The following is a 26,476-nucleotide window of genomic DNA, read 5'->3' as shown; positions in this document are numbered from 1 at the left end:
GTGGTTTTGGGGGGATTTTTGTTGTTTATTGGTTTCTTCTTTTTTTTCCCCCTAAACTTAGAGAATTGATATGGATAGTTCTGATTTTCACACGGAAAATACCAACCTTTTTCGAACTGATGCCTACATGTGGAACCAGGGGAGCAGGGATGGCGCAGGTGCGAAGCTGCTGAGGCGCCCGGTGAGGCAGAGATGCTCCCGCCCGGGGCAACAGCGGGACAGAGACCGGCAGCGGGAATTTCTCCGCCGGCACGGAGCGATTGGAGCCACGCCGGGGTGCGGCGGGGCTGAGCAGCGGCGTGGCACGGGCGGGAGGGGAGGGATGGCGGGCGGGGCCGGGCTGTGCCGAGCCGGGATGAGCCGTGCCGAGCCGGGGCGGGGCGGTGGCAGCGATGGCGGGGATGGCGGAGGCGCTGGCCAAGGAGCGGGCGGTGGCGTTGGGCGCGGGGCGGCACGACCGGGCTGTGCCCTACCTGGGGCAGCGCTTCGGGGCTCTGCGGCAGCAGTGCCTGCAGGAGGGGCGGCTCTTCCACGACCCCTCCTTCCCCGCCGGCCCCACCGCCCTCGGCTACCGGGAGCTGGGGCCCCGCTCGCACAAGACACAGGGCGTCGTCTGGCGCAGACCCACGGTAGGGCGGCGGGGAAATGGGGGGATCCCCGGTAGCATCGTTCCACAGCATCCCCCGGCTTCCTGCTTCCCCCAGCCCCTACATTTGGGTGGGTTGAGCCGGTCGGGGTGGCGGTGCGGGGCGCGGTGCGCTCGCACCGTGCGGGTGCCGATGCTCCGGGGACAAGCTGGCAGCGTGGCTTGCTCTGCCTGGAAAACAAACGAGTCACAAAAGTCATTTTGCTCTCCATGCAGAACTCCCCGTGTGGACAAATGGCTTTGGGTAGCGCTTGGGGCTGTCCCTTCCGATAACTCTTCCCTTCAGCAGAGCCAGAGTTGACCACCGTGCGGTTTATTCCCTTCCAGCCATGGGGTCAGGCGGACTCCGGGGTGCCTCCAGGCACTTCTGAAAGACCTTGGAGTGGTCATTGCTGGGGAGGTAATGGCAGAGCAGTGTGTGCACTGTGCATGTGAAAATGCAGCACACGTCCTGTGGAGTGAGCTGGCTGCACCCGAGCTTTGGTCACCAGTGTTGTTCTCACTGTGCTTGCTGTGTCCGGAGCCCGCACCCGGTCCTGCCCTGCGCCATCTCTGTGGTGCTCACCTGCTGTGGTCAATGGTTTGGTTAATTTGCTGCGAGTGTGGCCTCGTTCCCTGCCTCACCTGCGGCCAGGTGGTAATGCCGGGCTTGTTTTGTTGCCAGGAGCTGTGTGCCAACCCCCTGTTCATAGCGGGAGGAGCCACTCGCACGGACATCTGCCAAGGGGCCTTAGGTAAGGTGGGGCACAGAGCTGGGTTTTCTGTGCAGGTGCTGCCCCAGGGCGCCACGGTTTATACACGGCTGTAAATACCTCCTTTTGCATCCTCCCACCTCCATTCATTTCAAATCAGACCTTTCTCACCTTTCCTTGGCGTTTGCATGTGTGTGGTTACTGAGCACAGCCTCTCTGTGTGCACCCAGCAGGGGTGGCACACGCTGGTTTCCTGATGGCTTTTCTGATCGTGGCCAGCTCCTTTCATGTTCTCATCCATGTCCATGTGCCTGAGAGCAGCCTGGCTCATTTCTGCCTTTAACAGTCAGCTGTGTGCATAGCAGGACTTCCCTTTCCCCAGTGGGAGAGAGTTCTGCTGGGCAGGAGGAATCTCCTGAAACCTGGGGAGATGCTGCAGAGAGAAAAGAAGTAGTATGGGGGATTCCCTGCTGGTGGCCAGCTCTCAGGGAAGACAAAACTGGGGTGTTTCAGGAGAGATGGGCCAGCCTGTGAGCCCTGTGCTTTTGCCAAGGCTTCTGCTCAGTTTGTGCAGTGGCAGCCCCTTGGTGGGGCTCCCCAGGGAAGCTCTGGGAGCTGCAGGGAAGTGCCAGGGGACAGTGGGGAGCAAATGGCTTAGCCTGGCCGTGAGTGCACAGCTATCCCAGTGTGGAAGCCTCTCTCCTGCCTTGCCTGACAGGAGGGGTTTTAGCTGGAGGATGTCTGCAGAGGTATGAGGAGAAGAACTAAAGTGAAGTGAAAGCAGTAGAAGGCTCCTACTCCATAGCTGTAGTGAGAGGAGTTTGGATGAGACAGATAGTGTGGTTGAGGGAAAGCTCTCCTGTAGGAAACATGACTAATATGAGCTGTGCTGTGCTGCTGCACTTGGCAAAGGAACCCAATTCTGTTTGTTTGCTTTCAAATATTCACCACACAGCCACTTCTTAGTTTCTAGTCCCATTGCTGCTATTTGCAGGTTCATATCCAAAAATGGAACAGGCAGAGAAGCTTATATTTTGTGCTTATGGTTTCATTCAGAAAAATACGATTTCTAGGTTAGTGCTTTGACAACCAGATGCAATTTGCATAAAAAATCCATGACAGTAAAAATATTTAGAATTTTAACTTGGTTCTGCTCATGCCCCAATATCATTGGTGGTGTGGGTTTGGCTCTGCTGTGCCTTGGGGTGTTGCCATGTCACCAGCTTCCTTCCTTCCTGTGCTCTATACCATGTCTCCCACCATGACTGCTTTGGCATGAAGCATGTCCCAGTGCTTAAACACACGTGCCAGACATCTGTTATCTCTTTTTATTATGAAACTTTCTGGGAAGAAGTTCTTCAAATTGAAATCAAAGTTTACTTAATGCCATTTCAACATCTGGCATTTCTGTAGAGGTGTTGCTTTCTGGAGTCTCTTAGTTGCTTTCTGCCTTCTGCTTTTCCAGCTTTTCTCTGCAGATGCTGTGGCAGCCAGGGCATGGGAATGAAGGATCTGAAGCTTCATTTTCAAGCTGTGAAATTGCTGTTGCTAATACCGAACTCTGTTTTTAAATTGATGAAAGCATTTGCTGCCCTAGTGGTCTTTGGAGCAGTCAGATGTTCTCATGGGGTTTATGGTATCACCAGAGGATATGAAGTGACTCACAGCTGGTATTTTTGTACTCCTGACTGAATCTGAATCAGAGCTTGTCAGTGCTCTTGTTTGTATCTCCTCTTTTCACTGTCACTAAGTACTGCAGTAACTCTCCTGGCTGTCTTCTCATGAGTCTGGGCAGGATTTTGGTCTTGTGTGACAATTGTTGATTAAAAGTTAGATGCTTTTGATCTTATCTCTGTGTAGCCACTGAGTTCCTAAGAGCCTGGATGGAATCTCTGCTCTTTCACACAATGGGGCTGGTAGATGCACTGTACAAATGCTTTCTTTTTTTTTTTCTTTTTTTCCACTGCCTTATCTGATGCCAGCATTTGTATTGAGAAATTTGCTTAAGCTTACATTTACTTGAGGTTTGTATTTACTTTGAATGTTCATGTCCCATCACATTTCAGGATGTTCTAGAGAAGATTGCACTGGAAGATGCCAGGTGCTTTTGGAAACCTGTACTTTCTATTATCCTGCTCCTTTTCTATGGGAAGCTTCTGTAGTCTCATTTTTCCCCAAAAGGCTTGATCAAAAAGCAACAAACCTGTGCCCATGGGGAGTTTCAGTGCTGTTGCTAAGCCCTTCAGAACTTCTGGGAGTGCTGCAGGGACAGATGGGGCATCCAGAGCACATCTGCATGGCAGCTTCTTGTCAGGGAGACTAATGTGTCACCAAACAGCTCAGCTAACGAGCAGGGTTTCTTTCAGCTCAGGAGTCTTTGGCCAGGTGCATAAATCTGTTTAATTGCTTTGGACCTGAACTATATGAAACTGTGATCCATGTAAGGCATAGCTGATCATCAGTGCAGAAAAGGTTCTCCAGACACCAAAGTTCTCCCCCTTGGGATTTGGATTATCCTTTATTCTGGCCTTGTGAGGTTTTTGTTTTTTTTTTTTTTTTTGTTTTGGTGTGTTGCTGTTGGGTTTTGTTGTTGTTTTGGGGCTCTTTTCCTTAGGAGAAACTTTTGGAGGAGAGGATTTGGAGTTGGTTTTGCAGTACGAGATCTGCAAAGTCAGTGATGGTGTTTGGCTGCAGATGGCAGCACGTGGGATGTGGTGACTCATTACAGCTCAGGGGAGGTTCCAAAGCCAGAGAAGCCTGGTTCACCCTTAGCCACCTTTTTTGGGAGTGGATGTGACCATGGTATCACAACACTGGGGTGTAAATAGCACAGGATCTCCCAGCTGCTGTTTGGATGCAGGTGTCTCCTCCTCACGTAACAAAGGTGTGAAAAAATAACAAATTGAAGACGTTGAATTTCCAAAATCAGACCCTTGGTTTTCTCATGCTGATAGCCACTCCACTGCCAGTGGGTTGCCACAGCCTCGTGTTTGTACCCAGAAAACGTTCTGGAGTGCTGTGGTATTAATTTGATTAATTAATAATTAAAATATTAATAATTATTTTATTAACTATTACAATTAAATTAAAATAAAATTAAATATTTTAATTATTTAATACCACGATTAATATTAATTAATTAATATAAATACATTCTGTAGCTGTTAATCTAAGACTGCTTTAAAATAATGATGAATCTGTGATTGGCAGAAAGAACATTTTTCCTTTTACTCCATACTCTTATATAAGCTGTGCAGTGACCAGAGGAGCTCCTTTTGCTTACAGCCCTTCAGGCATTTGATGGGTGTGTTTTGTTTGCCTTTTTTTTTTTCCAGAATGGTTAATTTTAAGCCCTTAGGGCTATTTATGCTTGCCTTGCAATTTTTTTTTTTTGCTTCTTCATGTTCTTCTTAGAGCTAGAGATTAGGTAAATGCAGAGATGGGTATATGAAAATTACAAGTAAAGCACTGAAAGCAGGAAAAAGTAAGCATGGCAAGACAAAAAAATAGCACTTCTTGTTAATATATGTTATAGATAAACTCACAGCCTGAGAATATTCCCTTTTCTGATAACCTTGTCCTGCCTACTGTTCATTTACAAAAATCATTTATGATGAATGTAGCCCTGCTAACACTCCTTTCAGGCTCTAAGCAACCTGTCAGCCTCTCCTTGGACTTTCCTTCCCTATCAAAGGAAAATCACTGTCAAGAGCCTTGCAGAAGCCCCAGTTCTGGATGTTCAGGCTATTTGGTAAATACCCTGCTCAAGCTTGCCTGGTGCTAAAACTCCAGGTAAAATCACAAAATTTGTTCTCATCCAGAGTTGGAATTATTAGGTGTTCTTTTAGTGATGGCTCTTCACAAGGCAGAGATGAAATCCTGGCTGTTGGGCACTTTTAAGTGTGGAAACCAAAGGATGTCTTCCACATATGCTGCAGCTGCCTTTAAACCTCAGGACCTTGCCCAGAGTTGTCAGAGTTAAGATTTGTGTTTGATTCCAAATTCTTGTTAGAAACCAGTATAAGGTTCAACAGAGATTTCTACAACAGGCTGTAATTTCAGTCTGCCTTGATGAGACAGCTGGAAAGCCAAGGAAATTCTTTATAAATTCTGCTTGTGGGCGTGGAGGTGCTCTGGAGGGTGTTTCCCCTGGAATTTCCTTGCTCCTTACCTCCAGGGGAAGCATGACTCAGAGATGTGCTGCAGCACTGGAGCGGCTGTTCACCATCTGGAGGCCTGAGCAGCTTCTTGAGCAAGCCCTCCTGAGCTGCTGTGGCCATTTGAGTTGTTCATTTGCTCTCCCTGTGCTGCTCCCTGCCTGCCCAGCCCCTGCCATGGCTACAGAATAGAAATACTATTATTTCTTGGGTAGGATGGTGTGACAGCTGCCCTCTGAGCCAGAGTCTTTCCTCCTGGCCCTGTCTTTCCCAGCACACACCTTTGCAGTGGGTAGTGCTGCCTCTGGATGCAGCTCCCAGGGAGGAGGTCTCAGCTCCTTGAAGGAGGCTGTGAGAGGAGTCCCCACTTTGCAGGGCCAGCTGGATGTGCTGTGACAGAGCAGGGAGGGGAATTTCACCATTGCTTCATGGTCTGACACAGGAGAATAGCAAGGTGACTTTCCTGTTGGCAAACTTCTCTGACAGGCTGATTTTTCCCTGCTTCAGCCAGAGGCAGGGCTGAAGGGGAAGTTTTATGTTCAGTTCTTCCCCTCCAGGTTGTGAAGCAGTATAAGCACCTTAGGTTTTGAAATTATTCATTATTATTGTTATTATTATTTTGCAATTTCACCTCTTCCACCTTTCCTGAGGTGTGAAAAGAAGTGTGGGACAGATGTATTTCTCAGAGCTGTTGCTGGGGGTCAGCTGTGCCAAGCCTGGAGGGAGCTGCAGGTTGTCCATGCTCCTGCTGGTGCTCTCTGAGCAGTGATGGATTCGGGCCTGAGTGATGGATTTGGACCTCCAGAGCTGCTTCAGAGTTCATTCACCCTGGGGCTTTGTCCCATTTGGATCCCAGCTTCTCACCCATAAGCTTTTGAGCCTTTTCCCATGGCAGACAGGTGGCTGTGTAGGGACTGCTGCTTGCTGACAGCTGTGGCAGGTTCACACATTGAAGCTGCAATCCTGCAGGACTCTCCTGTGGGATCTCAAGTGCAATACTGACTGCCCTCTGTTCACAAAGCAAGGGAACAGCAGCTCTGGGGATGGTAACAAGGAGTTTTGTGTTGGGCTGTGGCAGTCAGGGCATCATCTTGTGGTATTCACATTTTCTGAACAGAGAGAGTTAATTCTCTCTCCCAGAGATTTTCCTGGGGAAGGCAGCACAAGAGGGAGAAGAGAAAACAATTCTTATCTCTACTTGTTGCTCCTGTTGTTTGGCACATGTGGAATGTGTTGTGGAGATTGTTTACCCAAAGTAATTTGTTAATTGGCCACTGGTGATGGTTGTTTGGATTGATTGACCAATTGGGTCAAAGCTGTGTCCTGACTGTCTCCAGACAGCCATGGGTTCTCTTTAATTTAGTATAATTTTTATATTTTATATATATGTATGTTTATATATATATAAAATATAATAAAAAATTAGTGTAATATAATATAGCTCAATAAAGCATTTGTTCAGCCTTCTGAAATCATGGAGTCAGAACACATTATTCACTGTGTTGGGGGTGCCCTGCATTGATATCATCTGGCTCTGTACATCTCTGACCCCCTCACCAATGGGCTGCAGAGAGGTGACTGCTCTGGGAAACTAAAACTGGGCTCTGAAAAGAATTCCAGAAAGTAGAGGTGTAATGTTTATAGAGCTGAGGTCTCTTCCTCCCTCTGCGTGGCAGGAGGTGGTGTGGAAAAACACTGTCTGGGCAGCCTGTGGTGTGCAGGGCTGGGCTGGGGGGTGCTGGCTCCATCCCAGGCAGGATGAGGAGCTGTGTGGGGCTGGGAACAGAGCGTGCCTTCAGGCCTTTCCTGGCTCTCTGATGACTGTGCTGGACAGCAGACATGGGACTAAACAGAGAGGCCTGGAGCAAGAGCCTCCAGAGATGTGTAAGGTGAAAGGAGCTCCTGTGTGCAGGGAGGATGGCAAGAAACCTTAAAGGGAGCTTGCCCGCAGGACAGGTCTCTGGAGAGCAAGGAATATGTTTATTGAACTTGTTTAAAAACTTGTTTATTAAACTTTTCCCTTGGAGAAGGGAAAAGAATGCAGCCTGTACCTGAGGAGAAACGGCACCCCTAAGTACCAGTGTGTGCCCACAGGCTCTTTGCCTTTTCTCTGTGCTGCTTCCTATCATACAGGCACTCCATTGAATATTAAGTTTTCTTTCAAACAGGGCCAGAATGGGTGATCACTGTGGTGGTAGGTCAGAAAAAGCCTGCTTTGACTTTTTTTTTAGTGATTTTGGTCTTGAGGAAACACTTGCCTGGATCTGGAGGATATTTGATCTGTCTGAGAGATAAAGTGAGGGGAGGGATCATCCTATCCCACCTGAGGGAATTATTGGTTATAATGCACAATCCTGATGCAGTGCAAAAACTAAAGTTTGAATAATGAATGCTGTCTGGTTTTCTTTATTTTCCTTTTCTTTTTACAGGGGACTGTTGGCTCTTGGCAGCCATTGCTTCTCTCACCCTGAATGAAGAAATTCTGGCCCGTGTTGTTCCCAAAGACCAGAGCTTCCAGGATAAATATGCAGGAATTTTCCACTTCCAGGTGTGTGGAAAACAGCCTTTTCCTCTCAGTGCTGTTGGGCAGGAGCCAATGTGGCTGGCTATGTATCCATGTGTGATGTTTCCTGGCATGGCTTTGTGGGATGTAAAAAAGCCAGACAGAAAAAAGGAGACATCTAAAAAGGAAGGTGGAAGGAACAAGGCCATTAATCAAAGATCTGGGAGCAGGGGCTGCCCTTGTGGTCCTTCCTCCCTGAGGAAGGGTATATGAGTATGTGCATCCCTGAACAGGGTGGAGTGAAGCTGGCTGGGATGTGGGAATTGCTTTTCCCTGGGGAAGTCAACATCCAAAGACAAATATGCTGGTGATAGGATGGTGATCATCCACCAGCATGGGGTGGTGATGGATGGTTGTGCTCTCTTTCCCTCAGTTCTGGCAGTATGGGGAGTGGGTGGACGTGGTGGTGGACGACAGGCTGCCCACCAAGAACGGGGAGCTGCTCTTCGTGCACTCGGCGGAGGGCAGCGAGTTCTGGAGCGCGCTGCTGGAGAAGGCCTATGCCAAGTGAGTCAGGAGCCAGGCTTCCCCCCTCTCACATCCCCCACAGCACCCCCAGCTGCATGGTGACTGTGCATTCAGAGTGTCAGTCTGATTGTTAGCCTTTGCAGCTCCCAGGGTATCCAAGGAAATGGCTCTCTGCTGGGGTATCCCACAATGGCTCCTTGGTACAGCTCTGTTGACAGATGCCTGAGACAAGGAGCCAAAAGCACTGGATTTGTTGCTAGCCAAGAAAAGCAGCTCTTGCATTTCGTGGTGAGGCTGTTCTAGGATTAGTCTGCTGTCACCAGGGCCTGGGAAGCTCCATTTCATGGGCTCTATGCACCTCTGAGGGGCTGGCAGCTACCAGTGCTTCAGTGTGCAGAGCACATCAGTCCGTGTGCCCAGGTCTGTGTTCAGTGCTCATACCTGAATCTCCATTTTTGGGTTGGCCAGAGAGGAGTTCTATCCTCTAACTCTACTATTTGACTTGATTTAAAAAATTTCGATCTGCTGAAATTCAGACCCATAACTGTTAAAGGGATTTAAAGACTGTGGAACTAGAGAGGCAAATTGTTTGGTCTTGATTTTTTTAATATATATTCTTTTTTTCTTCAGATAGTGTTCATGATTCCTGTCATTGATATGACTGAACCTGCAAGGTGTAGGCATGATTGTTTAATATTTTGTGCTGGGTTTTCCAAGTACAGAGGTGTAAGAAGCAAAGCTGAATGGAGGGGCACGTTTGTAGCTGCTGTAATGCTCCTGAAAGCAGCAATGCTGTGACAGCTGGCACATTGAGTGCCTCTCCTGAAGGAAGGGGAGAGCAGGGTGCCTGATGGTTGTGTGTGTGTGTGAGAAGAAGAGAACAGGGAGCCTGATGGTTGTGTCTGTCCCCCATTTTGTGCAGGCTGAATGGCTCCTATGAGTCCCTCTCTGGTGGCACCACCACCGAAGGCTTCGAGGACTTCACCGGTGGCATTGCGGAGTGGTACGAGCTGCAGAAGCCACCCCCCAACCTCTTCAAGATCATCCAGAAGGCACTCCAGAAAGGCTCTCTCCTTGGCTGCTCCATTGATGTGAGTTAGCAGGTTTATTTCTGGGTCCTTGCTGTGCACACAGGCTGGGGGTGGAGCTGCACACAGCATGCCAGCCCCCTCTGCCTGTGGCTCCTTGCTCTGCCTTGTGCCTGAATTTGACCCACAGCTGTGACTCTGACATGTGCCCTCCATGGGGGCTAGGCTGAAACTAAACTTCTTAGTTCATGTAAAAAGTTCATTCCCTCCCTTGTGCTTCTTCCATGAGACCTTCTGCTGTGCAGTAGGTTGAGGGTAGTGAATCACACAGGGAACTTGTCAGGGGTGCTGATGGGCATCTGTGTTCCTAAGAAAGCCTGGTAGCAGGATGGCACAGGCTGAGAGAGCTGCTGCTAATGGCTCCTGCAGTAAGGTGCTCAGAGGTGACAATGTCCATCCTTGCTGCAGCCTTTTTGTTGCACAACTTGTACCTGAAATGTTCCCAAAAAATCTGGGCTCTGTTCTTGAAGCAGAGAAGCTCAGACTGCTGCCAGACCTTTGAAAGGTTTTATGGGAAGACACATTGTCAGAAGCTGGACCCACATGGGAAAGAAAAGAGGAGTTTTGGCCCTGCCTTCAAGGACTCAGCATTGCTTTTAGCCTTACTGAAATTAGTCTAGGTATTGTTAGTGTGGTAATCACCCTCCTCTCAAATGAGATTGCATCTTAGTTATGTCTAAAGGGAAGGTAAATTGTTTATAAAAACTCCATTCATAATATAAATGTAAATGTTTCCTCCCATTTTTCAAGTTAAATCCGAGTCCCAGGAGAGGGAAGCTTCACAGCAGGAAAAGTGCTTGGTTAATGTCAATTTGACTTCATGGTATTTTCAAGGCCTGTTTTACTCGTTTGCATTTAGATAAGAATCTGACATCTGGATTTTTGACCCAGACTTATACAAATCCCTTGGGTGGGTGGGGGGAGAGTAAATATATTATGTTGTTGATAAGTGCTGCCACTTTCTGTAGTGTAAATTAACTGTTGCTGAGCTTATCCTTTGAAAAAAATAAAAAGCTTGTAAAATCTTTCCTTCTCTTCTGCAAGAGAAACAGAGACACAGAGATTAAGCATTAAATGGAGAGTGTGCTGTTGGGCAGTAATTGACAGCAGGAATCCTGCCTGCTCCATCCAATCCTCTCTGTTTAAGCTTCAAATATGCTAGTTTAGAGGTCACACACTTCTGAAATAATGGAAAGACAATGACAGCCACATGTTTCATAGGTGGTTAAACATTCACTGTCTGGTAAGAAGTGACTTTTCTCTGCAGTGTTTAAAGGCCAGACTGCCCACGCAGTGGCTCTGAAAAATTGAGAGGGATGTGCCCTCAGGTAAGGAATGGCATCCAAAGTTCAGCCTCTTCCCTTGCTGCCCTGCAGGGCAGATCCCAGGGTAGCAGGGCTGGGGAAAGGGAGGGGAACCTCCCACCCTGCTTTGGAGCTGCAGGGGGTGTTTTGACCCTGAAATTTGCTAGCTGGGTGTGATCCCAGTGGAGCCTCAGGCTAGTCACTCCCTGTTTTTCTCCTGGTCCGTTGAGAATTTGGAGTTTATGGTGTGCATCCCCTTTGGAGGTGCACAAGAGTGGCTTCACCACACTGAGTGTTCTAGAGCCAGGAGGGAACTTTGCTGCAGTGCCAGGCTTCTGGTGTGCACCCCATGCCACAAACATGGCCAAGTCCCTGGGGTCCCAGCACCACCCCACGTGCTGCTGTCCCCTCTCCCTGCTCTGTCACACTTGTGGCTTTTGTGCAGCAGCCAAGCCACTCCTGCAGCCTCCCAGCGAGCTGACAGCTCTGCTGGAGGGGGAAGCTTTGTTCTGCTGGATCCCCTGCCCATGGGAAGCTGCAGTCACTGATGTCCTTTGCCCTGCAGATCACCAGTGCTGCAGAAACAGAAGCAGTCACCTCCCAGAAGCTGGTGAAGGGACACGCGTACTCGGTCACCGGGGCAGAGCAGGTAGGTGTGCCACCCCGAGGTGCAGCAGGGTCTGTGTGGGGCACCACAAACCCATCTTCTTCAAACACTGCAAATTCCTAAGTGTCACCCATTTTGCTGGATTGGGTTTTGAGTCTCTTCTTTCTAAAGGAATGCTTAATTAGTTGGCGTGTTTTGGATAAACACAGATTTGCCTTCTTGGGTGTTTGACCAAAAAACAATCCCCTCTTATTCCATGAGCATGGCTATTTCCCGGTGAGCAGCTCTGTGCAGAAGGCATGCTGTCCTCTGCTGGTGACTAGGCTCTTCAGTGCACTTCTGTACAGCAGGCCACACTCTTTTTACCTTAGAAGCACAGCAAGAAATGTCCTGAGCAAAAAAAAAACAACCCAAAACCCCATGTATTATTGTCCCCAAAGTGGCTGCTGAACAGCACCTTTCAGCTGGGCTTGGTGCTCAAGCACAAAGGACCTGCCCAAGAGTGGGGGTCTGGTGAAGGTAATCAAAGGAAGCAGATCATGGCATCCTTCCATGTGTGCAGTGGGTTTTTGCTTAGTTCACTGTTAGTTGTTTCTGAAATACTTTTTGAAAGCTCAGGGTGAGGTGTAGAGAGCTGCTGACCTGCTGTGCTGGTTTGTGGGTGTGCATTTGGTCTTCTCACAGCAAAAGCAGGGAAGAGGGAGTTTGTTCACCTTAGTTCACAAGTGGGCATGATTTATCCAGGCTGCTCCTCTGGAGATCTGTGCAGACTCTGTAAGGATATTTCATCTGGGGTGTCATCTCTGGACTCCAGAGACCTGCAGATGACAAGAGGAGGGGCTGAGGCTGCTGCTCTCTGGGGCAGTGGTGTGGTCAGAGGGGCTGTGGCAGTCTGAGTGTCCTGGCTCCTCTAACATATAAGCAGGGTGGTAAAAAGGCATTTGAATGTGAAGAGACAATTTATACCTTAGTGATGTCTTTGAGAAATATCTCTGTACCTGCTTTTTGGCTTTTGTATAGCAGTTTTACATTCCCTTTGCTTGTAAGCCTATCAAAGGTGATTTTTTAGCAGCACAAATCAGACATTTTGGTTCTCATGGGCTTTGGTTTGTGCATGCTGTAAAACTTATCTGGACAAGGCTGGCTGTGTGAAGCTCACTCAGAACCAGTTGGACATTTGTCTTTTGGACCAAATGTGTGCATGTTGTCATGCCCAGCACCGAGATACTTGCTCTGCCACATTTTTAATTACTGGAGAGGATGAGGGAGGGAATGTGGTGCTGAGTCCCTGGTGCCTCTCCATCCACTTCTGATTCCACCAGGTGAACTTCCGAGGAACTGTGCAGAAGCTGATCAGAATCCGAAATCCCTGGGGAGAAGTGGAGTGGACTGGGAAATGGAATGACAAGTGAGTCAATGGCTTCCTTGTTGCCAGTAGCCCTTTACTGCAGGGGTGCAGTTATGTTTCTGTGTTTTTCTGTGTGTTTCTCTTCCCTACCTGAAATTCCTCTGTAAGTCCTGTCTGGATGTGGTGTTCACATGGAACTGTTTCAGAGAGAAGGATCCCCTCACTGTCATCTCCCTGGTAGCCATCACAGTGTGTGGTGCCTTTCATGCAAATTCCAGCCTTTGTGTAAGATGCAGAGATTTGGTTGGTGGATCCTAGAAAGCTCCCTGTAGTTTCTGCTTATTTAACAGCCTGGATTCAGTGGTGAGCTTCTGAAAACTCACTTTCTGAAAGGGCTTTATAAGTCCATTTCTGCTGTTAGCCAGGAAAGCTGGAATTTACTCACTTCTGTGGCTGGGCAGTTTTTATTCTGACTCTTCCTTTTTCTGTCTCAGTCCAGACATTGCACTTTTCTAAAAATAACATTCTGTTTCTCATCCTTTACCTTGGATATTTGAGAAGTGAGGTATTTTATGTGCCAGGTGCATCTATTTTTAATTCTGCAGTGATTTGAGAATTCTGGAACTGCTAAAAGTTAGATCTTGTGCCAGAACAGCCACATTAGAGTTTCACCTTTCCCATGGGCTGTAGTTGATGTGAGGTTCTCTTCCAGCTGCCCAAACTGGAGTGGTGTTGACCCTGAGGTGCGGGAGCGACTGACCAGGAGACACGAGGATGGGGAATTCTGGTGAGTGTCACATTCCAGCAGAAGGGAATTGTATTTGTGGGGTGCCCTGTGGCATCTGACTCCATGTTCTCAGAAGGCTAATTTATTATTCTATGATACTATATTATATTAAAGAATACTAAACTAAATTATACTAAAGAATACAGAAAGGATACTTACAGAAGGCTAAAAAGATAATAAAGAAAACTCGTGACTCTTTCCACAGTCCCACCACAGCTTGGCACTGATTGGCCATTGAGTCAAAACAATTCAAAGCAGAACCCAATGAAACAATCACCTGTTGGTAAACAATCTCCAAACACATTCCAAAGCAGCAAAAGACAGGAGAAGCAAACCAGATAATTATTTTCATTTTTCTCAGAGGCTTCTCAGCTTCCCAGGAGAAAAATCCTGGGCAAAGGGATTTTTCAGAAAATATCACAGTGACAGGGAATGTCAGCTGCTCTACTTTTATTCATGCAAAGCAACCTCTCCCAGTTTGCTCTCCAAGAGGAGTGTGCAAATTCACCCCAAGCCCTGGTGCTGAATCCCAGTGGCAGGGAGGGAGGATGGACAAGGTGGTGGGATGGAAAACCCTGCTGAGGAGAGATTGCCAGTGGCGTTTCTCCCACAGGATGGCATTCAACGACTTCCTGAGGCATTACTCCCGCCTGGAGATCTGCAACCTGACCCCAGACACCCTGGCAAGTGACAGGTACAAAAAGTGGAGCCTGCAGAAGCTGGATGGCAACTGGAGGAGAGGAGCCACTGCAGGGGGCTGCAGGAACTACCCAAGTAAGAAAATCTGGAAACCTTTTAGTTGTCTGCTTGTACTTCCTCTGGGAGCTTCCAGGAGATGGTTTCCAGGATGGCTTATGGGATATCTAGGACTAACCTCCAAAAAGTCTGGGAAATGTGGCTCCCTGATGAGGGTCTGTTGTGGTTGTAAAGGCTGGGGTGGGGGTGGGCAGGGCTGTGCATTGGTTTTCTCTTCTCACAGCTGATTTTGGCAGTCAGAGCCACATCTGTCACATCTGACATGTTTATATATCATCACGGTTGCTATCAAAGAAGCCTCTGAGTAGTTTGCTTAAATCCACTTCCCAGACACATTCTGGACGAATCCTCAGTATTTGATCAAGCTGGAGGAAGAAGATGAGGATCCTGATGATCCTGAGGGGGGCTGCACTTTCCTCATTGGGCTGATCCAGAAGCACCGTCGGAAGCAGAGGAAGATGGGCGAGGACATGCACACCATTGGCTTTGCCATTTATGAGGCAAGGAGGGCTGACAGGACTTGGGAAGGAAAAGGGAAAATCTAATTGAATCTATCCCATAAATGGGATAGTGCAGTTCCCAGGCTGGGCTTTCCATCAGAACTCAGATGGGCCGAGTTGGACAGCAGCTGCAGCAAGGAGGCTGTAAAATTAAATAAAAAGCTGCATCGTGCTTGCTTAGCCCCTGCCTCCTTTCCTGATGTTGGAAAGGTCAGAGAGCCAGGAGTGACAAAGAGGAGATGGGGAGAAATAGTAGAGAAATTGAGCCTACAATAACAATCCTGGTGGGCTGCAGGGAGGAGATTCAGCAGGAACCCACAACCAGCCTGGCTGTGGCTGTGCCCACGCTGCCCCAGGTGAGCCTCACCTGCCTCAGGGATGGAGCTGGGAGCTGAGCCAGCACTTGGCCTTGGGTGATGTGGGCTCTACACCTATCTTCCCCTCAAGCCAAGTCTTTTTTTCTTTTGTTTTGTCTTTTTTTTTTCCCCCAAGACTGTGGGTGTCCTTGCTAAGTAATGGTGAGAAGATGGAGATGCCATTCACCATTCAACCAGCAAATAACTCTGTCCTTTTCTCCCTGCAGGTGCCCCCAGAGGTATGTGCCATGGGTTGGTGGTCGAGGTGCAGAGTTGGGGCTCAGTGGCTGGTGGGAAGAAGAGGTTCAGAGGATCCTACTTCACTGCAGGACAACATGACTGCACAGAGTCTACAGTTAGAGGCCATTGATTCTGGAAGGGGCCTTGAGCCCACATTGCATTTTTAGAGTGTCCTGTATTGGGATAAGAGTGTTCAGTGCTGCAAAAATTCCCCAGAGCAACTCTTCTGTGGCTCTCCTCTCAGCCCAGCCCCACACTGGCTCCCCCAGAGCTGCTTTTTCCAGGTTGGCACAGAGTTCATGTTTGACTCATGAATAACATTCCAAGGAGGTGTTTATATTCATTTCCCTAAGCAGCACCTCTTTTGATTTCCCTCTATTTCTACCTGCAGGCAGCTAATAGTGCACCCTGGGAGTCACAGAGGGGTGGCAATGCAGCAATGCCTCTGAGCTGTTGCTCCTCAGAGGAAGGAGTGAAGCTCAGCAAAACCCCTGGGTAACCCAATTACTGGGTTTGCTGTCCCTGGCAGGCTCTGCGTGAAGCAGCTGGGGCATCCTGTGGCTCCTGAGGCTGTGCCCAAACCAGTAGCTTTTATGTAAAGTATGGTTTCATGAGGAAAAGAAATGGTGCTGCTAGTTAATTAAATTTCTTATGTACTTTTTTAATGCCTTAGCAGTACTCTGTCACTCACCCTAGTTGTCCAAATATTTCATTTCCATAAGAAAACCGATTCTTGCTCTTCTTTCCTCCAGAAGGTAGAATTTTATCTCTCACTATGCAGCAGGTCTGACAGGTTTTTCAAATTTTTTCTTCATTCTTAAAAATCTGGGAGGAGAGAAGGGAGGAGGTTTCTGAAAGATGCACATTCCTGAAGCTGGTTTCTAGAGCTGAAGCAGCTCACCTGTAAGACTCTGCAAATATAGTTCATTTTGGAAGATCACAGAATCACAGAATGGTTTGGGTTGGAAAGGACCTTAAAGATCACCCAGTTCCAACCCCCTGCCATGGGCAGGGACACCTTTTACTAGATGTTTCACTCCAAATATCATTTTATTTCATTATTTTGGTGTTGTTTTTTTTTTTATTCATGGACCTGGGAGGCAGAGCTGAGCTGCAGGTGGCACCAGCTCTGGGGACCAGAGGGACATGGCTCATGTGCCATCTCAATTTAAAGAAAAATGATTGGTGGAAGAATGTCCCAATGTCTTCAGCCACCCATCATCATCTGCAAAACACAAGCATGACCTGAATGATTTATTGCAATGATCTGCAAAATACATTTGCACCCACATCTCAGGAGTCTCATTCTCCTTCTCTTCTTTTTCAGTTCTGTCAAGCTGACATCTTTTATATTTCCTTTTCCCCAGACATGTCTAAGCTATTTTAAATTTGTAAACATGAACACATGCAGACTGCAGTGGGGTTTTTTTTTCTCCCTTTCTTTGCTTTTCCTAAGTTTTCTGGCCAGACAAATATTCATCTGAGCAAAAACTTCTTCCTGACCAACAAAGCTCGGGAAAAATCCAATACCTTCATCAACCTCCGGGAGGTGCTGAACCGCTTCAAGCTGCCTGCAGGGGAATACATCATCGTGCCCTCCACCTTTGAGCCCGACAAGAATGGAGACTTCTGCCTCAGGGTCTTCTCTGAAAAAAATGCAAACTCCACGTAGGTAGCTTGTGGTGACCATATTACAGCAGTGGGCACGGGGGGGAGATTATTATATTTTTTTTATTATTGCTTTTGTTATCCCAATTCCTATTTAATTAAAATTAAAAGGCTTAGACATGTCACATCTTGAAGAGCAGCTGGGCTAAAGCCTGAGGAAGGGCTGTGGGCTCTTTTGGATTGAGTTACCCTGATTCAAAGCAAGCAGAAACCTTCCTCTGTCCTGTAATATTTTGCTGCATATTCCTGCAGCAGTGGGAAACCCGGGGTGTTTGTTGGATTGAATAATCCATTATTCACATTTTGATCGGCCCTTAGGAGTTCTTGGGTACCATCTGTAGGTCTGGTGCTCCCTCAGCATGAGACACATCAGAATTACTTTAGGGCTCTCACTTTTTTGCTGTTTTAAAGAAGAAAGGACTAGACAAAGTTTGATTTGTCCCCAAGAACCTGGTCCTGTGCTAAGTAGGCAAAAAAAGACCCAAAGGGTTGTGTGAGCCCCAAAATCCTGTCTGTGGCACTACAATTTGTAGTGTCTTTTCAAACTCTTGTTGCCACAGCTGGCAAAATGCAACTTTGTGCTGTGCTGTGTCCACAGCTAATTAATCCAGTAATTTTTTTGAATGCTCATTGTTATTTCCATATTTTAAAAAACCTCTCTTTTAAATGAAGCTTGAAGGAAAAGCATCATAAACATGACTTGTTTTGATTTTAATATTGATTTCTTTCTCTTTCTAGGGTGATAGATGATGAAATTGAAGGCAATTTTGATGAGGTACATCAAATGAAATGTTGTCAATTTAGATAATTTTGTTGTAAGGGAGGGGTTGGAGTGCCTGTTCCCTGTGCAGGGTGATGTTCTCTATAGGCATTATCAAGAAATGTTGTCTCACTATGGGAAAATGGGAAAAGATCTTTCAATATCCATATCTGAATGTCAAGCAAATGGAAATATCCTCAGGAATATAATGGAAACAAGGGTTGTCCTTTATCTAGAACTTGGACTTCCCAGGCAGAGGTACATCTCAAGAGTTAACTGGAGCCACAGGAAATTCCCTTTGTTGTCCAGGACTCCAGGAGTGCAGCTTCCAGCAGCAGGGCCCTTTCTGCATGTAATGCTGTTCCAGGAGTAACTAGTGGCTCACCATATGTTTAGTCTTGCTGGAGCTGGGGATGCTTTGCCTACTAATGCAGCTACCCCATGTGTAGTGGGTGTTTTTTTCCAGCATTTACAATTGCCAGTATTTTGAGGTGCTCCTGAAAATAAAACTGAATAAAAGCATACTAAAAACTACTTTGTACCTTCAACCTTGCCAGTTGAATTTTTCACTAAGGGCAAGGAATTGCATTAAGTGTTTCTCAGGCAGAAACTTTCCCCGTTTGACATTCTCTGTTTCTGTTTTTTAGACTGAGATCAGTGAAGATGACATCGAACCCAGCTTTAAAAAGCTTTTTGGGCAGCTAGCAGGAAATGTGAGTATTTTTCTGGTAATATGTTACTGGCATCCTGGTGAGTGGGTGTCACCTTCACATTTTATGAAAAATCCCTTTGGCCAGGATTTCTCTCCTGGGAAGCTGAGAAGCCTCAGAGAAAAAGGAAAACATTTCTTATCTAATTTGCTTCTCCTGTGTTGTGCTCACATGTAGAATGTGTTTGGAGATTGTTTACCCACAGGTGATTGTTTCATTGGATTCTGGTGTGAGTTGTTTTCACTCATTGGCCAATTAATGCCAAGCTGTGTTGGGGCTCTGGAAAGAGTCGTGAGTTTTCATTATTATCTGTAAGTATCCTTTCTGTATTCTTTAGTATAGTTTAGTATAATAATCTTCAATATAATATAGTATCATAAAATAATAAATTAGCCTTCTGAGAACATGGAGTCAGATTCATCATTCCTTCCTGCTGTGAGGGACCCAGCAAATACAATAAGTGGGTAAGAGAGATGCTTACCCCAAGACAGAGTTTAGTTCTTGTGCAGGGTCAGCTCTCAAGTGTGAGCACAACTGTGCATCCCAGAACCTGTGCAGTCAACCCACCTGCACCCAATTGCAGGTGGGTTGCCTGCACACAGTTGTGCACCCAACCTGTGCAGGCTCCCACAGAGGATTTCTGAGCACTCCTGGTGAACAATCTCTGCTCCTTTTGAACTGTGGGCTCAACTTTTATCTCTGCAGGGCCCAAATTCTGTCCCTGGGCAGAGCATATGGCTGGGCTTCTCCCCAGGCTGCTCTTGCCTAGGGCACACTTGCTGCTGGGTGTGCTAATCTCTATTGGATTTGCAGGGATCCCCGTGGCAGGGAGGAATGATCAATCTGACTCCATGTTCTCAGAAGGCTAATTTATCATTTTATGATACTATATTATATTAAAGAATACTAAACTAAACTATAGTAAAGAATACAGAGAGGATACTTACAGAAGGCTAAAAAGATAATAATGAAAACTCGTGACTCCTTCCAGAGTCCCAACACAGCTTGACCCTGATTGGCCAAAGAGTCAAAACCACTCACATCAGAATCCAATGAAACAATCTCCAAACACATTCCAAAGGAGCAAAACACAGGAAAAGTAAATGAGGTAAGAAATGTTTTCCTTTTTCTCTGAGGCTTCTCAGCTTTCCAGGAGAAAAATCCTGGGCGAAGGGATTTTTCAGAGAACGTGAATGCCACAAATCTCTGGGAACTGGTGAAGCTCCTGGGAATGGGAGGTGGGGAGAGCTTCCCACTTGCTTCCATTCAAGGGAGCTGAACTCGAAGGAGTGTTAGAAATTGGCCAGCTTACCCAAAGGAGCTCAGGGTGAGAAATTTGTTCCTCTTTTCCACAGGATGCAGAGATCTCTGCCTTTGAACTGCGCAGCATCTTGAATAAAATCCTGGCTAAACGTGAGTGCCTTCCTCCACCAGCAGCTTCAGATGCCACCAGCAGGTTTCCACAGTGGCCATGGGGGCACAGAGGGCACTGCTGACCTGGGTAGGGTCAGAGCCTGGGCTCTGCCCCAGACCTGCTGCTTGGTTCTCCTCATGGCCACGACCATGTGCTCTCTCTGCTGCTTCAGAGGGCTGCAGAAACGCTGGGGCTGTGCCAGCCCAGAAGGTGTCTCACAAGCTGTGTGCTTTGGCAGGGTGCAGATGGGTGTCTTTTATCCCAGCATCTGCCACTGGGAATTGGCTGCCAGGAAGAGGGATGGATTTGAATAATCCATGATAATAATCAAGAGAGATATTGCTGCTGTTTTAGTATTGAACCACCCAGGAGTGCTTCAAGCAGTAGCTCAGCCGATGGTCTGGGGTGTCCCTAAGGAGGAGGAGAAACATTGAAACTCTGGGCTTCTGTTTCTGTGAAGAGATTCCCAGCTTGGTTCTGCATTATTTTCCTTCCTGCTAAACAGTGCTGAAGAAACAAATGCTTGGAGAAATAAGTGTCTCTTTAATTTCCAGAGTGAAATCTTAGCAGGTGGTCAGGGCTGTGGTGTATGTCTGAGTGCAGCAGCCAGTAACCAGCAATGGGCTGTTGCTGGCTATCAAGCTTGGCTTCATCTTCAGCCTTTCATGAAGCCACCTCCTGCTGATCTTCATAAGCTGCGAGTCCACGTTGCCCACAGAAGTCCACTTTGCAGGCAGACAGAGTAGCAAAGCTTTTGTCTCTGTCTCTTGCTCCTGCAGCACGCCTACAAACCAGACTACTCAGGCTGTTTGCTTAGGGACACATCCCAGCTCCAAGGATGGCACCACTGGAAGCAAATAAAAGCTGGCTGGAGAGCTCATGAGCTATTTAGGAAGGTGCTGTGGTACAGCATGCAGTGGTAATCCTGTCTTTTGCTCTTTCTTTACAGGCCAAGATATTAAATCTGATGGCTTTAGTATTGAGACATGCAAAATAATGGTTGACCTGTTAGATGTATCCTTTAAAGCTCTTCCTAGATGACATTCCCCTTCCTGTGCTGAAGCAGGGCAGCTGCCCCTGCTCCCTGGTGGGTCCATCCTGGTGTACTAATGGCTCCTGAGGTGGAGAAGCTGGCTTTACCCTGATTCCTCTGGGAAGGCCACTCCTTTGTCATTGTTGTTCAGAGGGGTGTTATCCCAGGCAATGGGAAAATCCATTATCAAACAAAGTCTGCTTGGAAGCCTTCCCAGTTGTTGGGTGTTCTGGTTTAGCTGGGGACAAAGTGATGTTTGTGCTGGGAAAAGGCTCTCAGCATGGTGGCCTTGGTTGTTTCACCTCTCTGTTATGTGGCTGGAGTTGGTAAGAGCATCACAAAGCCACTTAGAGGACTTAGCAAATGGAAAATGAGGGACACAAATACAGTGTTTTGTTTTGACATGCCACACAGGAAGCAGAGAGTATGCAGGATTTTAGGAGCTTTTACTCCAACAATACAGGCAGAAATGTAGGATGAAGGATGAGGTCTAAGAATAGTTGTGTTCAGCTTCTCTGTGCAGTGGGAGTTGAATTGCAGAGTTGGAAAAAGGGAAAATTACCAGCACAAGGTGATACTTTTCTGTAATTTGGTGTAAAATACAGCAGTCCATAGGCATTCCATGGCAGGTGTTGGGAGCAGTGCCATGCCCAGGTTCTTTTGTTAGCTGTTTGCTCAGGAGCTGAAGGTCTCCAAATAGCAGGCTTGGCTGTGGCTTTTCCTGTTTACAACCCAGACCCAGGACTTGTGCTCCAGTAACTGCAGGTGTTGAACCCACTGTGCAGAACAAAATGGAATCATCCTGGCTCGTTCATACTTGTAGTGGAAAGACAGAGACCTGCAGCAGGGGTGCAGAAAGAACTTGTGAGCTGGTCATGATTTAAATTAATGATCTTAATGATTTAGAAAGATAGTTTGGACAACAATTGTGCATTCAACAGGATGAGTCCTGGGGAGAGGACGAGTCTTTCAGAGAGGACTTGAATCCTTCTTCTGTTTGTAATTGTTTTAAAGTCATAACTGCCCATGCAGGTAAACCCAGCAGAGGGAGAGGAAACCCCTTTTTCTCCCCTCTGAACAAACTTCCTTAACTCAGAGAAGAATGATGGGAGTGGCAAACTGGGATTGAAGGAGTTCCACACCCTCTGGACAAAGATTCAGAAATACCAGGTAAAGCACAACCCCTTTGAGAGAACAATCACACTTAGAAGTGGCTGTAGACTGATCTGTGCCATACAATGTGCACAGTCACCTTTCCCAGAGCAGGGACTGTCTGTCTATAGTCCCCCAGGTTTCGTCTTTATCTGCTCTGGCTACTGCATTAAAAAAACTTACTTTTTAAATTCACTTTTAGAAGAAATGGATGTAAGTACCAAGTCCCTTCAGATCAATGTTGCAAAGTGCTTTAAGGGCTGCATTTCAAAATGTTTCGCTTCTGCCAGAGGCCAAACCACGCTCTGCATTATTGTCAAGGTTTCCCTTTGGGTTTTGTGTTTTGCAGAAAATTTACAGAGAAATTGATGTGGATCGATCGGGTACCATGAACTCGTATGAGATGAGGAGGGCACTGGAAACAGCAGGTATTTATATTGATCTGTCTCTTCTCTTCTAGGATTCCATCAGTTTCAAGCAGGGTTGAGAGATGTTCAGAGCCATACAGTCCCATCTTAAATTACCAAATTTTGGGCACTCTGGAGCCTTCCCCTCCTGCCACCACGCAGGATCAGGCATTTCATTTTGTACCTTTGTTTACTCTTTGGAAATAGTCTTTAATATTCTGTAAGAGTCTTTTAAATCCTTGGCATTGTATTTCCAGGGTTCAAACTGAACTGCCAGTTACATCAGGTCATTGTGGCTCGTTTTGCTGATGAGGATCTCGTCATTGACTTTGACAACTTTGTGCGCTGTTTGATTCGGCTCGAAACCTTGTTCAGTAAGTGCACCCTCAGTAACCAGGCAGGCTCTGCTGCCCTGGGAATCCAGCAGGAAAACTGTCCATGAAGCCCAGGATAAGGTGCTCAGACAAATTCAAACCTGAGATATTAATCTGGCTTCTCCTAGATCCAGGAATCAGTCTTTTAGGCCAGGTTGCTGAACCACAGACGGTCTTCCCTGCAAACAACTCTGTATCGATTAAAAAATTAAAAAATACTAGACAGCAATTAAAAATGTTCAGTCTTGCTCCTGCACAATGACTTTGTCTGCTTTGGGGTGTAGGCCATTGTCAAGTTTTAGATTCTGGGACTAAATTCCTTATTGATCCTGAAGTGCAAAGAAAGGGAAGACTTTCAAATTAGTTCCTGTATTTACCCTTGTCTGTTATCTCTCTCCAACCACAGAAATGTTTAGAAAACTGGATACTGAGAAGAGTGGGACAATAGAATTGAACCTTGTTAATGTAAGTTCATTAAGCTCTAAAAGATTTGTTTTCATTTTTTTTGAGGGCTCACATTTATAAGTACTCACATTTGTGCTGGATTTATCTACCTTGTGTACTCATAAGCAGCCTCAGAGAGGTTACCTTTTAAAAATGTACCTACATCACAACATATTCTCTAACAGACACAGTTACTTGCACCAGAAGCCCTTTATCCCTTTGCTGGCAGGAATTTTGGCTTCTTCCCTGCTTTTTCTGTCAACAGACCAAAATGTAGGTGCAGCTGTGTAGGCAAGAGTGAAGGTCTTGCTCATGTCTGCTTCTTTCTGCCTTTCATGTGTGCCCTATAGAAAGGACTAAGTTTGGAGAAAAGTACCCTCCTACGTGTGTCTGACTTGCTTATTACCTGAACATAACTTATTTCTGAACTTGAGAATCCCAAAACTGTGATTTAAGTGAAATATAAATTTAAATCTTTCAGGAAAGAGCCTAAAATTACTTCGGTAACAACAGGCTGACTTTGTGCTAGAAATGCAACTATGCATGCTTGCTACAGGTCTTTTAATTAAATTCAACCTTGTTTTCCTCTCTCTCTTGTTACAGTGGCTGTGCTTCACTGTCATTTGAGCCACTGGTATCAGCCTGAGACCTCAACAAGAGCATGGTCAGGTGAAGATAATCAAGCTACATACAAGTAATATGCAAACATGAATGTGCCTTAACTTACACAAAGCAAGCAGATTTTGCATGCAATTGCAAGAAGAAAAGCATTCTACTTCCACAGAAGAACCTGCAACCTCATTTTTATGAGTTTGACAGTCTGTGCCTACTACCATACAGCCTCTGGACAAAGGCTTTAATTTAGTATTAATCCTCAGTGCAAGTTTTGAAAACACTGCTTTGCTAATATCTTTGTATTTAAGGCATTTTACAGGACTTCAGGAAGAAAAGCTCATTATAGCTTGACAATCTGGTTTTAAAAAGTGCTTTTTGAACAACATCCTGCATATTTGAAGTTAGTAAAGAGATAGTAATGCATATCTAAACACCTGTACTCAAAGATAGGGGTTCCAAGCCCCAGCACTATCCTAGTTAAATATTCTTTAAAGAATTTGAGTAGCAAGTACATCTTTGACCAAAGTGAGCATTCATGTGCCTGGAGCAGGAGGCTGTTGGCAACAAGATTTTTCTAAGAGAAAGTCCATGCTTTCAGGTGACATCTTGAGTTCCTGTATCTTATTTATCTTCCTTCGCAATACAAGTATTTAAATTTTAAAAAAAAGTAGTAGAAATAAAATTTACCAGACTGTTATTTCTGCTGAAAAGAAGCACTTTTTGGTTTTTTTCTTAGAGATAGATCATCACAGTGCACGGGCAGAGCCTTTTGCTTTGAGGAACAAAAGTTGCTGCCCTTCAAAGGGGAAAACTAGCATGCTGGAGCTGATTGTGGATGTGTGGCAGTTAATGAAATGTTAGATAAGCTGATACTTTTAAAGATTAATGCTTGAACAGCCAAAGGTTCCTAAGATAGGTAACTGATACTATATACCCCACACTCAATGCTGCTGCCTTTAGCTTCACCACCTGAGGAACTGTGGGGAAATTTCTTCCTTAGAAACTATTTCTTCCTTATGGGCACCTTTTCAGAAAGCAGTAGGACTTACCTAGTAGGGTAAGGCACTTTCTAAATACCCTTAAGGAATTATTTGCTCCTCTGTTAAATACTGTTCAGTATCAAATTGTTGCCAAATAGAGAGATAGAAAGGATAGCTCTATAGGAAAGGCTTTATTTGGAAAATACTTGTGCCAAGTTGGGTTTTTTTCCTTGAGTATGTCCCTTAGCTTTGAAGTTTAACCATGTGTCACTAACAGATTCAGCTCAATTTTAAATGCAGAAAACCTACCTTGAATGGCTGGGGGAGGAGGGGTTCAGTTTAATTCAGAAAGCAGCTGAAAGTTAGTGCAATGTACAACAACAGTGTGTCTTCCTAGTAACATTTCTAATAAAAATCACTATTAAAATACCCAGAGTTAAAGCTTAAGAGGAGACAAAAGTTTAATGGTGAAGTAAACAAGTAAAAACAATTACATTGTCAAGGACTACAGAAAGTTTCTACACTTAGTCTTCAAAGTACAAAATACAATAAATACATGAGGCTCTTTGTAAAAAGAGGAATCTAAAACTACATTTCTGTTACAGCACATGATATTTTGAATACATAAAATTTCTAAAATGCTACAGCTTTTTTAAAAGTTATTGCTTAATGGATTGCTCAGGTGGTTGTCACTCTTCAGATGCACTTCAGTTTTTTTAGCTTCTTTTAACAAACATTCTGCTTCCAGCAATACGCAGTTGGGTGCTGTGCACATACTTCAATTTCTCCCATCTGGAAAAAGCCTCGGGATAAATTTGGACAAAGCCAAGTTGTCTGTTTCATGATGATTCCTTCAATGGCAATTTCAAAAGGTCCTTGTATTTAATGCAGAAAAGATGTGAAACTCTCTTCTGCCATGTTTGAAGACAGCTGGGTGGGTACTTGAACAAAATGGCTTGATTTAACCAAAGGCAGCAGAATTTCATTTGCTTGTAAGCATTATTTCATCTTGTACAATGCCCTCATCCATTTGCTAATGCATCAATCCTTCATTTGTTTTCAGAGCACATTTTTCATAGCTTTCAAATTACATTGTCATTGAAATAAGTCTCATGATATTGGAACCAACACAAAATGGACTCTTTTTTCCTGTAAGTTATCCATGATTAGTACTTCAAGAATCTGGCTTCTGTACTATTTCATGCCAAGCTTCTTTGTCTAGGTTTAATCCTTGGATACAGCTGAGGGTAAAACAGAAATGAGGTTTAAAATTTTAGTACTTTAAAAGGTTACTTTTTTAAAAGAAAAATAAAGGAACAAAACTCCCCTGTCTTTGGTGCTAGAATTCTAATGTAACCCATAGTAGCAAAAGCATGGTTATAAAAACCACCCAGGGCACTGATAAAT

At 45.8% G+C, this 26,476-nt stretch overlaps 2 protein-coding genes across 2 annotated transcripts in view; one reads left to right on the top strand and one right to left on the bottom strand.

Moving 5' to 3' along the window:
• Nucleotides 1-392: 392 nt before the first annotated feature.
• Nucleotides 393-25,512, top strand: CAPN2 (calpain 2). Its single transcript, XM_030944376.1, has 21 exons — nt 393-629; nt 1,311-1,380; nt 7,925-8,043; nt 8,432-8,565; nt 9,449-9,617; nt 11,484-11,567; nt 12,848-12,933; nt 13,586-13,660; nt 14,274-14,434; nt 14,747-14,916; nt 15,500-15,511; nt 16,969-17,180; nt 17,919-17,955; nt 18,588-18,653; nt 20,006-20,063; nt 21,014-21,078; nt 22,199-22,267; nt 22,599-22,677; nt 22,914-23,030; nt 23,437-23,495; nt 24,078-25,512. Exons 1-21 carry the CDS (start codon nt 393-395, stop codon nt 24,099-24,101), a joined length of 2,103 nt encoding a protein of 700 aa, XP_030800236.1. The 3' UTR covers nt 24,102-25,512.
• The window catches only part of TP53BP2 (tumor protein p53 binding protein 2), a 58,034-nt gene continuing 56,063 nt past the window's right edge, over nt 24,506-26,476 (bottom strand). Inside the window, exon 18 of the mRNA XM_030944377.1 lies at nt 24,506-26,310. Coding sequence (XP_030800237.1) covers nt 26,269-26,310 — 42 coding nt within the window. The 3' untranslated portion in view covers nt 24,506-26,268. The remainder of the gene's footprint in view (nt 26,311-26,476) is intronic.

This window comes from Camarhynchus parvulus, chromosome 3, assembly GCF_901933205.1.
Source record: "Camarhynchus parvulus chromosome 3, STF_HiC, whole genome shotgun sequence".
NCBI classification, from domain to species: Eukaryota; Metazoa; Chordata; class Aves; order Passeriformes; family Thraupidae; genus Camarhynchus; species Camarhynchus parvulus.
Note: the sequence above shows the minus strand (reverse complement) of the source record. Positions and strands in the feature narration are given on the sequence as shown.

What these genes read in the sequence shown, in the direction of transcription:
- CAPN2 (XM_030944376.1), top strand. Translation starts at nt 393, where the DNA reads ATGGCGGGGATGGCGGAGGCGCTGGCCAAGGAGCGGGCGGTGGCGTTG. An exon ending in CAGGAATTTTCCACTTCCAG is followed by an intron (nt 8,044 to 8,431) that starts GTGTGTGGAAAA and finishes TCTTTCCCTCAG; the next exon opens with TTCTGGCAGTATGGGGAGTG. An exon ending in TCCTTGGCTGCTCCATTGAT is followed by an intron (nt 9,618 to 11,483) that starts GTGAGTTAGCAG and finishes TTTGCCCTGCAG; the next exon opens with ATCACCAGTGCTGCAGAAAC.